This window comes from Anguilla rostrata, chromosome 2 (assembly GCF_018555375.3).
Source record: "Anguilla rostrata isolate EN2019 chromosome 2, ASM1855537v3, whole genome shotgun sequence".
In the NCBI taxonomy this organism is placed as follows: Eukaryota; Metazoa; Chordata; class Actinopteri; order Anguilliformes; family Anguillidae; genus Anguilla; species Anguilla rostrata.
Genome location: NC_057934.1, coordinates 59784214 through 59796973, shown reverse-complemented (window position 1 = coordinate 59796973; position 12760 = coordinate 59784214). Strand labels below are relative to the sequence as shown.

General features: G+C 45.3%; 2 protein-coding genes across 2 annotated transcripts in view; both read right to left on the bottom strand.

The window, feature by feature from the left end:
• Positions 1-2675, bottom strand: part of cdc42ep4b (CDC42 effector protein (Rho GTPase binding) 4b) — a 29910-nt gene extending 27235 nt beyond the window's left edge. The window contains exon 1 of the mRNA XM_064323509.1: positions 2298-2675. The gene's annotated coding sequence lies outside the window, so the exon portion shown is untranslated. The remainder of the gene's footprint in view (positions 1-2297) is intronic.
• A 2422-nt stretch (positions 2676-5097) lies between these two features.
• Positions 5098-12760, bottom strand: part of sdk2b (sidekick cell adhesion molecule 2b) — a 292173-nt gene continuing 284510 nt past the window's right edge. Inside the window, exon 44 of the mRNA XM_064323396.1 lies at positions 5098-11903. Within this exon, the coding sequence (XP_064179466.1) occupies positions 11496-11903 (408 nt within the window). The 3' untranslated portion in view covers positions 5098-11495. The remainder of the gene's footprint in view (positions 11904-12760) is intronic.

Here is a 12760-nt window from a genome sequence, read left to right as displayed (position 1 = left end):
ACACATGAGTGTGCGTGTGTGAGATGCAAGTTTGTGCGTGAGTTTGCATGTGCATGTGTTGTATGTATGTGTGTGTGCATGGTTGTAAGAGTGACGTGCGCATGTGTGTGCGCGTGTGTCTCTGACCGTTGGTCGGTTTCAGCTCTTCCCATCTGTGTGATGTTGTAGTAACTCTCCCATCTGTCAGGTCTCTCAGCTCTGCTGAGCGTGCAGGCATAGCAACCAATCACAGCATCCCCTACCTTTCTCTCTCAATGGCTTAAGGTATACAAATAAACATGACTGCACACCTTAAGTCTGAAAAACATCACTGGTCTACTCCAGCTTCAATGGGTAAAGCCCTGTTTCATTGGTTCATCATCCACATCTGTGAAAATCCTATCCTTTTTCCAGGCTTAAACCTTGGGGAGACCAACAGGGGAATGCGAGGGATGGTCGAGAGTGACAGGAACACTCTTTTTGACCAGAAGACAATTTGCCCAGTCAGAAAATACATATACAACACATACTTGCAGGTTTAAAAAAAAAAATATATATATATATATATACATTTCTTTAAAGCAAAGATCAATCAGACCATAAAAACGAAGGAGCATGTTTTTGCCACGGAATGATTATCTGTACGCCCGACGTGGTCCTGCCCTTACAAACTCCACTTTGCCCACTATTAGAAAACAGCAAATTCTGTGTTTTGTGTCTGTGTTAGCAGAGCCTGGTGCTAACGTGAAGGACTGCTCAAAAAAAAACCACACCAAAAAAGCAGGCAATCTTGTGATTTTCTGCCCTGTAGGCTCCTACTGTAATGCCTCACAATGCCCATTCAACGGTCAGCGGGGTGCCTTCAACGACAGACAGGCACATCAAAGAGGGGGCGCGCTCCACCTTAACAACGTTCCTCCCCCGGTTTGGGAGGTCGCGCGGCATCAGTGAATTGAGGACGAGCGGCCAGTCTACCGAACCTCACAATGAATTAGGGCAAGCCTCCAACTCCGTCTAGTGAACTTGATCTGAGCTCTCCAGATTAGAAGAGATGACAGAGGGATGACACAGCGCATGAATCCACTGATGCGGGGTACTGGAAGGGAACTAACGGTCCAGGACGTATAATGACCGTTGGGGTAGCCGCGGGGAAGCACAATATTTAAGACACCAAAAGTGGAAATAGGACTAATTAAAAAATAAATAAAAAATTGAACCGCAGTTCAGAGGCACTGGTGCTTACTGACACAATGGCCAGATAGTGCGCGCCTAACTCCCAGGGTGGTTTCTGTGTTTATTTTTACTTACGACCAACCACGCTTTCATAACACTCAAAGCAAAACATGATGGTACTGTAAATTCCCTGCCTGCATCCGACGCACGAGCCGGCAGCGTAACAATAGGCAGCTAAAGATGACAGTCGCTTGCATATATTCTGCCACCATTGTCTCACTCGCCCCAACAGAAAAGTGAGCGGAGGACGGCACATTTAATCTACTGGCTGGCTACACAACAACCTTTAAAATGTCACAAGAAATTCCTATGAAATTTTGAGTAACCAACAGAGATAATAACTCGCGAGTGCTCTAATCCACAGGACCTTTCCCAGACTGCTGTGAGAACAAAAACAAATGATAGCTCCTTCCACAAAAAAGTGATATTCGGCGTAAACGAAACTGACGAGATAAAGGCCATATAACAAGTACACCACGTCCTGCGCGCCCTTGACCACTTCAAAAAGGCTCCGAACTAATTCAGATGGCGACGCAGTCACAAAGCATCCCGAATAAGAACGAGCTCTAAGGGCACAATAACTGTGTGTGTGTTAGCCGCTCGGGACACAATGAGAGCGTGTTAGCTGCTTCCAAAGTGCGGACCTTCAGGCAGTCCCACCACAGGGAGAACGCTGCACGCGCATTGTGGCAGTGCGGCGGGGATCTCTAGGCATTCTAAATGCGAGGAGAGCTTTTGCTTATGTGAACAAAGCAGCCGCGATTCATTGTGTCCGACCAGTCTGCAGGCGCGTTTGGGACAAAGCGGAACTATCGATAATTAAATGAGCACACTACATCACCAGTGACGAATCTCGTGCGAGAAATGATTCATTTTAAAAGCATCCGTTCATTCTTTAAAAAATCATCCTAAGAAAAAACACAAATAAATAAAATAATTTAAAAACACACGAATAAATAATCTTGGTTTGCGCTTAACCGTGCTCATATTATGAAGTTCAACTGCAGTTTAGGATAGTCTACCCGCTTGGCCACAGTAAGAGAGAATAATCAACTACACCGACAACGCCACCAGGTTAAACTCACCTCGTTTTCCGCAGTAGTGCTTACGGCGAAGTAATTCAGCAAACACCCCGGTACACTGCAGCCGTTAATAAATCACGAATTGTTTTCTTGAGATTCGGGAAACAAACCAGGTTTGTTTTAGTGTTTTGTAAATCCTTTGCTAATAGGCTACGACAGATAGTTGCACATGTATTAACGATACAGTATTAAAACAGGCGTATATGCCACCATTTACTAAGGTATGTACGACAAAGTAGCAATATATCAATTTATTCGTAGTGAATTAACTCTAAAGTTCCTGTACAACTTCACAGTTCAGTCTCTCTAGACCTCCGTCCGCGTTGTGTGGTGACGGTGCACTGAACAGTCGGATTATTCCAACTCTGAATTGGTTGTGAAATCACTCCCCCTTCGAGCGTTTAAAGCTGCAGGAACCCTATTTATTGCTGCAGTTAACGTGATTCATGGGATACGGGATAATGTTCCAACTTTCTGGGGTGTCTAAACATGCGTCAACCACATGTCTAACTATCAAGGGTCAGGATTAATATTGTTGACCAGCTTGACCGCATTCTTCGGCTGCTCAATCATTTTTGCAATAAATAAATAAATACATAAAAATAATTTTAAAATGACATTTAAACTCCTAACAGGCCTAAGCATCACGATTGAAGACGTCGATGTGTCCATATTGTAAATAAAAAAATGCATCTAACCAAATACATAACAGCTAACAATTTAAGACAATACGTAGATAATAGTAAATGTTGCCATAATAATTATTGCATGTTTGCTCGTGTTGTTGCTGTTTGTATTTGTTTTTGAACTTTAAATCTCAGAGAGCACAGTGCCAGTGCTTCCGCACCTTTATACATTAATTCCCTTATTTCCTCCGCAACGATTCATTTACGAGAATCCTTCTGATCCTCTAATTACATGAACGATATAATTATAACCCAGCCTGAGGAATTTCCACAATGTGCAATTAAATTCGACTTTTCCATTACGCTACACTTCCTCGCACTTGTCCTGATTAGTGAACATAGATTCTATTCTGCTCGTTTTATTGTCTACCATTTCGTTGCAGCCCTTTTTATTATTAAAAAATAAAAGTAAATAGGAGTTGTGTTGATCTTCAATAAATTTCCCAGTTTTGATCAGAAAATCATAAGGCCACATTATGCTCAATGCGTGCTATTTGTATTACAAGACTATTACAGGACGAAAGCTTTCTGGGTTTTTATTTTATTTATATATTTTTTTATTTTTTGCCATCACAGATGCCCACTCAGGTCAGTTTTAGAATTGAACGAATCCAGCCGAGATGAAGCGTTTACCACGTGACGCGCTCTCCAAGGAAAAGTGGAAACAATCGTAATAGTAAACGGTTACATGACATATAGTGCACTATGATCTATGATATCATAATATGGTGAGGCTTGACACTGTGAATAATTCCTGAGCTAAGCATCTGGTGTGTCTAATGTTCAAGCAGTAAAATTATATCTGAAAGTTACAATACAAATTCCTGAGATACTGGATTACTGGAATTCCAGTTGTGTGTGTGTGTGGGTTGGGGCCCATTGAGGAGTGCTTCCGTGGTACTACCCCATTGTATGCACCTCCCACTTTTTGTGCTACACATGACGTTATAATACATTTAACAGTCTACGCAGAGGGACTTACACAGCTTGTATTTCACATACAGTCCTTTTAAACAGCAGGATGGTCACTGAAGCAATTTAGTTTAGGTACCTCAACCGAAGTTATAAGTGGCAATGCGTAACCTGAGAATCAAACCTCTGCAATCTCTGAGTTTCAAGTTCGGTGCACAAACCGTTGTACTGTGCTTCATTAAACAGGGCCGAGCTTCTTCTTGCCTGCTGTAAGGATGAGTCATCGCATTACTGTGTCGCATGCTGCAGAATCATGAGTAATTGTCCAGTGCTTCCTCAAAGTCACACAGAAAGAAAACCAAAAAAAAAAACATCACATTGGAGTTCTCAGGAACAACCGCATTTTGTGGCTTTGTCTCATGGGGTTGCAAGCTTGCTTTTTTTAAAAAAGTTATCTAGTTACAATACATTTAAAGCATGTAGTTTGTCATTTTGTTGCCACCAATTTTTGTTTTTCCTTGCCACTGTTGCTTCAAGCTGTGCGAGTTTAGGCCAGGGTTGTCTGTGAAGTGTATTGTGACAATTACTGTGAAATGCGCTATATAAATAAAATTTGAGTTCTAGTTGAGGAAATTCAATATATGTCTAATAAATATTTTCCAATAAACATTCAGCGTAAAATCGCCTGCTCATGAATGACTCCGGCACACGGGGGGAAGGGGGGGGAGTACTCAATCAGATTAAAATGCCTGCCGTCACAGTTGATCTAACACAGAACATTTTGCTGCGGAAGTGTTCAGCAACTGTCAGGAGGCCTTAGACCCGAGCAGGCTGACTACACCTTAGATAACTGCAGGTCTTGCAGGGTTGCCGTGAACTGGATTAACCCTGCTGCATTACACACCATTCCATTTCAACAGCCAGACAGGTGCTGAGGCAAGTCAAGTTAAGCGCCTTGCTCAAGGGTGCAACAGCATTGCCTCACCCCAAAGTCAAATTTGCAGCCTCTGGGTTGGACGGTAAACCAAGCTCCTGACTAACTCATGTCACTCTTGGCCAGTGTGCACTGCCAAGGCAGTTACAAGCGAGAGACATGCGAACATTGTTCGTTTGTTTTCGGAACCAGATTTGAAGAGTGTCCGTTTGCCCTCCCCGCACGGCCATGTTCCTCTGTAACCACGACGACAGAAGAGACAGAGGCAGTCCAGTTTAATTTTTTTTTATTTAGAAAATAATGTTGTTTTTTTTTAATCATGTCACCTCAAATTCTTACTTCTACCTGAAATTTTGCCCAGAGCCACAAAGTCATGGAAATCTCCAGAGCACCTTCAAGTGAATTTTTTTTTGTAGTCTAATAAAGAATATATTTGATCACACAGAATACATCCTTGGCACTAAACACTCAATATATTACAATATGTTCTGGAGGGGGGGGTGACACATTGTCAGTTTGGGAGACCCCCCTCATCCAGCACTGGTAGCTAGTAACCAATTGCAATGGCTGTTTATACCCCACAAAATGAGAACACAAAATAAAAAAATTAAAAAAATATCTTCAGAAGAAATGAAGTAAAATCCACAGCTAATTCTTGGAAAAGGTTACGATTTCATAGACTGAAATGAAGAATGTTTTTTTTTAATACATCCATGAAGCAGTTCAGACTTAAGTATTACCTGTTATCAAATCCAGCAGACCTGACCTTTCACATTTCACAAAAAAAAAAAAAAAAAACAGAGTTGAGAATAAAAGAAAATACAGCGAAACACAATGCTTTGTGGGTAATGCTGTGTTCAGCAAGTTTCTCTGCTAGGGCTGGACTTTTCCATGCAGCCCTGCCCTTTTGGCCATTCAATGAGGTCATCACAGCAAGAGCAATGTGGCCTATCAGCTAGATCATATTTCAAAATGTTCATACTTTTATCATTTGTTCATAAAAATAAATATTCATTTTCTTTCTCATATTTCTGAATAATTTTTTTTTTTTTTTTTTTACTTGTGGGGTTGTTTGTATATCTTTTTAAATCAGCTTTGGATTTACACTTAAGCACACTGTACGTAGAAATAACTTGTATACGAGTTCAACAGGTCAAACAGACTTCTTGTGTGTGTGTGTGTGTGTGTGTGTGTTGTGTGGTGGGGATTTGTCCTCTGTGTAGAGTGTGGGGAGAGTAGAGTGTGATGCTGGAGTGACACAGACACAAACATGACAGGGCCTGACCAGCCCCAAATCGAACAAAGATAAAAGTTAGAAGTGAAAGAAAAAGCTACCTCTAGTCAAAACATATCGCCACCTCTCTCTTGCAGCCAGAACAGGCACACACACCTAAGATGCAAATTTAATTACCTACATCAAAAAATCCCAAACTTACCCACCTATATTTGGCATTGAAAGATGCTCAAGACAGATAAACAGATCCAAACAGCTATGATTCACAGCAAAAAAATAAAAACAAAAGCAAACACATAACCAAAAAGTCCCAAAACAAACGTAATTTAACTCTGGCAACACTAACCCACAGTTGCTTTGCATTTTGTTTCCAGGTGTCCCATCCAATCCATCAGTAATAACATCCCCACTCATCCAACAACGGTTTACCCCTTACAGTATGCACATGACAATGGTTTTGAATTATTACATCTAGTCTACTTGCTTCAGAAGACCGCGGCATGGTGAACAATTTCACAGTTGAGACAGCTAAACTACACACCGTGCACAAAGCTGTCCTTGGAGGTTGACAAATTTCCCCTTGCACTCAAACCTGTAGCCTGGGGTCTCGTTGATTTTCGAATTGATTGACTGCAGAGAAATCGGGAATTTGCTGCCGGAGCACGCGGAATAAAAATCGTTCGGAAACCCGGCCGCCAGCTTTCGAAATGATTTGCGACAGGCAGAAAAGCTAAGCCCACAGCGTGGTGCAGGGGGACCGGAGTAGACGCGGTGGCAGAAATTAAGGAAATCCCCGCCGGTCGCTGCAGCTGATCCCCGTCAGCCAGTTAAACCGCAGAGCTTTCTTCCGCACGCGGACCAAGTGAATCATTATGCGCGAACTCCGAGTTAATTTCATGCGCGCGCGTGTGGTCCGCAGACGCACAGAAGGGTTCGTGATGTGGCAGCGAATGGACTCCAGAACCTGCCTCTGTTCTGACGAAGCCGTGGAAACGTAAGCGCTGAACGAGGCTTTGCCCTCGGGCTCCCAGAGAGCTCAGGACTCAAACGTGTGGGAGCCTCACCAAGGAGCTTTTGATGGGACAAGCACCCCGGGCCTCTCAATGACTAATTATTTCTTGTTCGCCTCAACAGAAATAACACGGTCTCTTTCAAGGTATGAAACATGCATTGTGCTGTGTCTGTGTGTGTGTGTGTGTGTGTGCGTGTGTGCGCATGTGCACGTGTGTGTTTTATGAAACTAGACATTAAACAGATCGATGCACGTGCGGACCACATGACTCCAGGGGGGGTCAAATACATGTAAATTGTAAATAATGCAATTACTGGTCAGAGAAGTACAGATGCTGGAGTGGAAAGAACCCAGTGCCTAGTTCCTACTGGTGCTGAACAGTGTGCAAGGGCAAGGCCGGACAAATCTCACAGGACTACACGTAAAACCTGAAACGCCACATCTGCAGAAAGTGTGCTAACTGTGTTGTGTGCTGTGCTATCTCTCAAAATACCCCAGAGACCAGAGATGCTACACTCTTTTTACCAGGGGTCCACCCCCCCTCGCCTCACTGTTTCCACGGGGAACAGGGGGTCCCGACAACGACTCAGTTCTGCTCTCATTCTCAGCTGTGCTTCCATAGGCACACGGGGTCAGCCTCACGCACATATACCTGCCACAAGTCACCGCTCACTCTGGCTCTAACATCAGCTGCTTATAATATGATATAATCTCCGTAAGTGCTCTCTCTCTCTCACACACACGCTCTCACTCTCTGTACATACGGTACATATGTGCATTAAACATTAATATTTCTGAAAGTTGTCCTCCCTTTTGGCTGTGCGCCCAGTACTTTGTACCCCTGCTGAGGGGGATGGGGGCTGGGGGCTTGTCAGTTATTTACAGTTTCATGGCTGATTTAAACTTCAGTCGCCCGTCGGGGCTGTTCAGCATAAATAAGACGGCGCACTGCGTTGACAGTGGTCACATGACGCCTCTGCGTTGCTCGGGAGGAAACCCCTTCCACTCCTGTTCTACTGTCGGGTTGAGTCTCTCTTCTCCTCTCCTCTTGGGATCCCTCTCCTGGGACATATCTCCAGTCCTTTCTTCCAACCTCAGTGACAGTTTCCTGGCCTAGAATTAGCGGATTACCTCTGCCCCGCCCCGCCCCGCCCCACGGGGGTATGGACCACTGCTCTGCCCTTGGTGGGAGGAGCTTGTGAACATTACTGACACTGCCCCTCAGCTGAGTGAAAGCCCACCTGGTGTGTCAGGGGGAGGATGGGACAGACTGTCCCATAAGCACCCTGGCCTTGTCATTGGGAATATTTAACTGCTTAATGCTGTTACTGACTGGCAGTGCATCAGTAAAAAAAAAATGTTTTTTTGGAAAAACTAGCAAATTGTCCAAGAAGGAGAAAGCAAGGCAGGGCACAGAAATAGATGGATAGAGAGAGAGAGAGAGCAAGAGACTGAAAGTGGGAGAGCAAGCAAGAGAGAAAGGGAGAGGTTTGCAATTTGTCGTTCTCTTCCTTTATGCAGCCTGTCTCTCCTCATTTCCCTTCCCTGCTCATGTTTGGCTGGGAATGCTGGAAAAAGGGAGGGGTGGACTGACTGGAGGAAAGGGGAGGAGAGGGAAAGATGCCCGATGGGAAGAAAGGAGAGGAAGAGGAGAGGTGTCTGAGTTCTGCCTCTTTCTCTCTCTCCCCGCACAGTCGTGGGGAAAGGCAAAGCTTTTCCAAGCCAGCAAGCATGGACAGGGACTGCAAATAAGACTGAGGGGACGTCGTGGTGCTCCGACCTCCACGTGGCTCCTCCTTGGCTGGGGGGGTGGCCGGGGGGGTACTGGACCATGCCGGGTCACTGGGGGACAGCTGCCCCTGACTAACAGGCTTTCACAGCACCGCTGATCCGCTTTATCTGTGATCGTTAACCCACTGGAGGGGGGGAAAGGGACAGCCAGGGATTTCATCACCTAATGGGTCAGACACACACACACACAGTACTCCTGAAAGGTCTTCCCGTTGATCAGTCACAAATCCTATGTTTGAGTTTGGAACAGCTATGCATCCACGTGCAAAACTGAACTGAGCGTAGAGAGACCAGCAGCTGGAACCCCTCCCAGGTAACACCACAGGGAGGCCACACTAAACTTTTTAGAAACCGCAGTCTGACCACAACAGAACCGCTTCAGAACCGCCCAGCCGGCAAGATAAAAAAAAAAAAAATCCCTGCCTCTTTGGGATATGAAAAAACAAATCAGATTGGAACTGCAAGCATGCGATACGCCCTGCCCCACTCCCCTCCACACTCAAACCCACCCCCACCCACCCCGGCCCACCCCTCCCCCCGGTCCCCCGGCCCCCACGGGGTGTCCCAGTGCCAGTGGCTCTGCATGTCCGGACCAACTCCACCTCCTACTGTAAAAGCCATTTCATATGTGTGTTTCCATGGCTACAGTAATGTGATTCCAAGGCCACTTTTCAAATGAACCCAACACACTAACATAAACACACCCCTGTGCTCCCCCTCCCCCTTAACCTTGTATCCATATGCCTGGCATTCAGTACCACTGAGTTCAATTAAAATGTACTCAGAAATGTACTACAATCAGATCGACTCAGATCTAATGATAGATGTTGTACATTGATTTCACCTCACAGAGAAAAGAACTAGAGTAGTTTTCATATATATATATTTTTAAAATACATGTCTGTGACCTATCAGAGCCTTGACTGTGTCAGATCCGGGCATCTGATTGAACAGGACACAGCTGTGATCCTTGGGAGCAGTCTTCACTGTTTATGTGATTCCCACAATGCAAAGCGGCCGTCTTGCGGGACTCCGCTAAGCTCCCCTCGAAGCTCTTCGTGTCGATTTTTCTGAGAACACCCACATTTTCACAGACGTGCCACAAATATTCCGCAAAATGATTCTTAGAACAGGAGGAAAAACAAAAAAAAAAAACGTTACTGACATTACATTTCCTGTCAACAGCTCACGTAACAATGACACGCTATGAGCCCAACTCAAACCACACTGATCCACACATTGTCACATCGCTCAAACCGTCTGCTTAAACAAAAACTCTTTCCCTCGCAGTTAAAACCGTGTCATTGTTTATATAACCTAATCTTTGTGACTTGGAAGTCTGCGGACAGGATCCCATGACATCACCGCTGGGTGCTTAAAGCTGTCAGAGATGATGTCATCCTGCTGGAGGACCACCTGACGACATGTGCATTTTGTCTTTATGGACAACAAAGGTGCCCTTGTTTAAAAGGCAAGTAAACTATTCACTGGCTGAACGGGGATCAAAATTTCTATTCTTTTCACACGATGTCTTTGATATTATGAAAGGTTTGCTTCGGGTAAAATTACACCCATATCTTTCAGATATATTTAGACTTGTATTGCCAAAGCAGTAAAGTGACTTTCAGCCACCACAGAATTGGTAATATGTCCACCACCAGGGCTTCGAATCTTTTTCATCGTTCTATAAAATTCACAAAAAGGTATCGTCAAAACGTTACATTCAAGGCCATCTCGGAGCTCCTCACAGTTTTAGCACACAGTACTTTTTAAGCTTTGACCTTTGACACTGATAGGTTTTTATTTTTTTCTGCTCTCTGACAATATTCTACATGTGTTATTCCAGTCATATGTCTCCTCTGAGGAAAGACTGATGCTCAGCGTGAGAATATACAACACGTTTTACATACAGGCTCCTGACAACTTCCTCAAACCAACCGCTGGACTACCCTCTCACATGCAGGGGGGGCGTACAGGTGTACAACTGCCAGTCCCAATGTCACATTTCCCCTCTTTCTCTGTTCACTCACTTTTTCCCATCTTCTTTCTTCCCTGGTCAGTCCTTTCGTTGCTCAGTTCATTTCTGCGAGCCTGTTTTCACTTACATCCACGGCTCCGCATATGAACTGCGGTAATGACTTTTTTTTTTGTAACACTGTTTTATTTTAGATATTTTGTCGTGTTTCCTTTTTAAAAGAGAATCTCACAGATTCTAAGTTTTTCTGTGTTTTTGTGGGAAAAAATAAGAACGACCAAAAAAAAAAAAATGGAAGAAGAAGAAAAAAAATCATGCAACTCGTTCAAGCAGAAAAAAAAGAGAAGTATAGATGCTGTCAGTTTTTTGAGTGATTGTCTTTCAGAAAGAAAGAAAAACAACAAAAATATGCACACGGCAGCACCCACACTCAGGGGGGGGGGGGCGGTAAAAGTAAAAATGCTGTCTGTCTACCTCACTTTCCTAAAAATAAAAAAAGAGTAATCAAAAAAATCTGAAAAGACAAACAAATGCAAGATGGCCAAAAACATGTAACGAAAAAAGTGAATTCTGGATCTGGATAATTCCCTTTTGCAGGCCGGTGGGGTTCACGCGGCGGGTGTTATGTGTATTTTTCCTTTTTCAGAGTCTTGCGCGTCAAACGAAGGAGGAGAATCCGCCGATGGGGGCGCGGGAGCCGGGCGCCAGGCTGCTGGGGGGCCTGTACAGGGTGCTGTGCTGGCTCGGGGGGTTGGAGCTCTGCTGGGACGGGGTGGGAGTCCGGCTGCCCTTGGGCCTGAACAGGCTGCCCTGGGCCGGGGGCTGGGCCGGGGGGGTGGAGCTGAGCTGGGGGGGCAGCGGGGGCAGCGGCGGGAGGGGCGGGGGCGGGGCGCTGTGCTCGGGCTCCCCGGGGTCGGACTCGGTGTAGCTGTAGGCCTGGGCCCGGGAGATGCCCTTCTGCTGCCGGCGCCAGGAGTTGTAGTAGGTGGGGTCGCTGATGTAGTGGTTGACGAAGGAGTGGGTCTTCTGCCGGTTGGGGTCCACCTCGTACTCACTGTCGCTGCCCTGTGAGAGAGGGAGAGAGAGAGAGAGAGAGAGAGAGAGAAAGAAGAATGTCATTTGACTGACTGAAATGACACTGAATGATGATAGGTTGTCTGTGGCCATGTTAGATTGATGTTAGATTGTTTGGTCCCAGTGGATGCAAGAGGATGCATATATATATATATATATATATACATACTTCAGTGATAATGCATTTAGGGATCAATTAGCTTTACTAGATTTATTAGACAAAGCCACATACATATATGCGGCTGTGCCGGAACAGTAATATGGGGGTAACTGAGGCATACTACAACAGCACTAACAACTACAGCACTCACACCAGCACCTATCAGCCAATCTTATGGGACAATAGGAGTTAAATCAGGAGAGGGTGGGCCTATCAGAGTGAAGGCAGGAGGGGACAGGCCTATCGGAGTGAAGGCAGAAGGGGACGGGCCTATCAAAGTGAAGGCAGGAGGGGATGGGCCTATCAAAGTGAAGGCAGGAGGGGATGGGCCTATCAGAGTGAAGGCAGGAGGGGATGGACCTATCGGAGGGAAGGCAGGAGGGGATGGGCCTATCGGAGGGAAGGCAGGAGAGGATGGGCCAATCAGATCAAAGGCAGGAGGGGGAACACAGGAGACTGCCCTCCACAGGCAGCCGTGGGGCCTCACCCAGTAATTCGGAAGGAAATGCAGACCGCCCATCTTATACGAGAGCGTGAGTGCCTCCTACAGGTGGACAAAAGCATGATTTAAAAAAATAAAACAAAATACAAATCCACAGCAGTGAGTTAGTGGCTACCCCAGTAACCCAAACAATACAACAGACACTCTGAGGTTCTGGGTTTCCACAGGGTCATCTGCTCCCTAAAT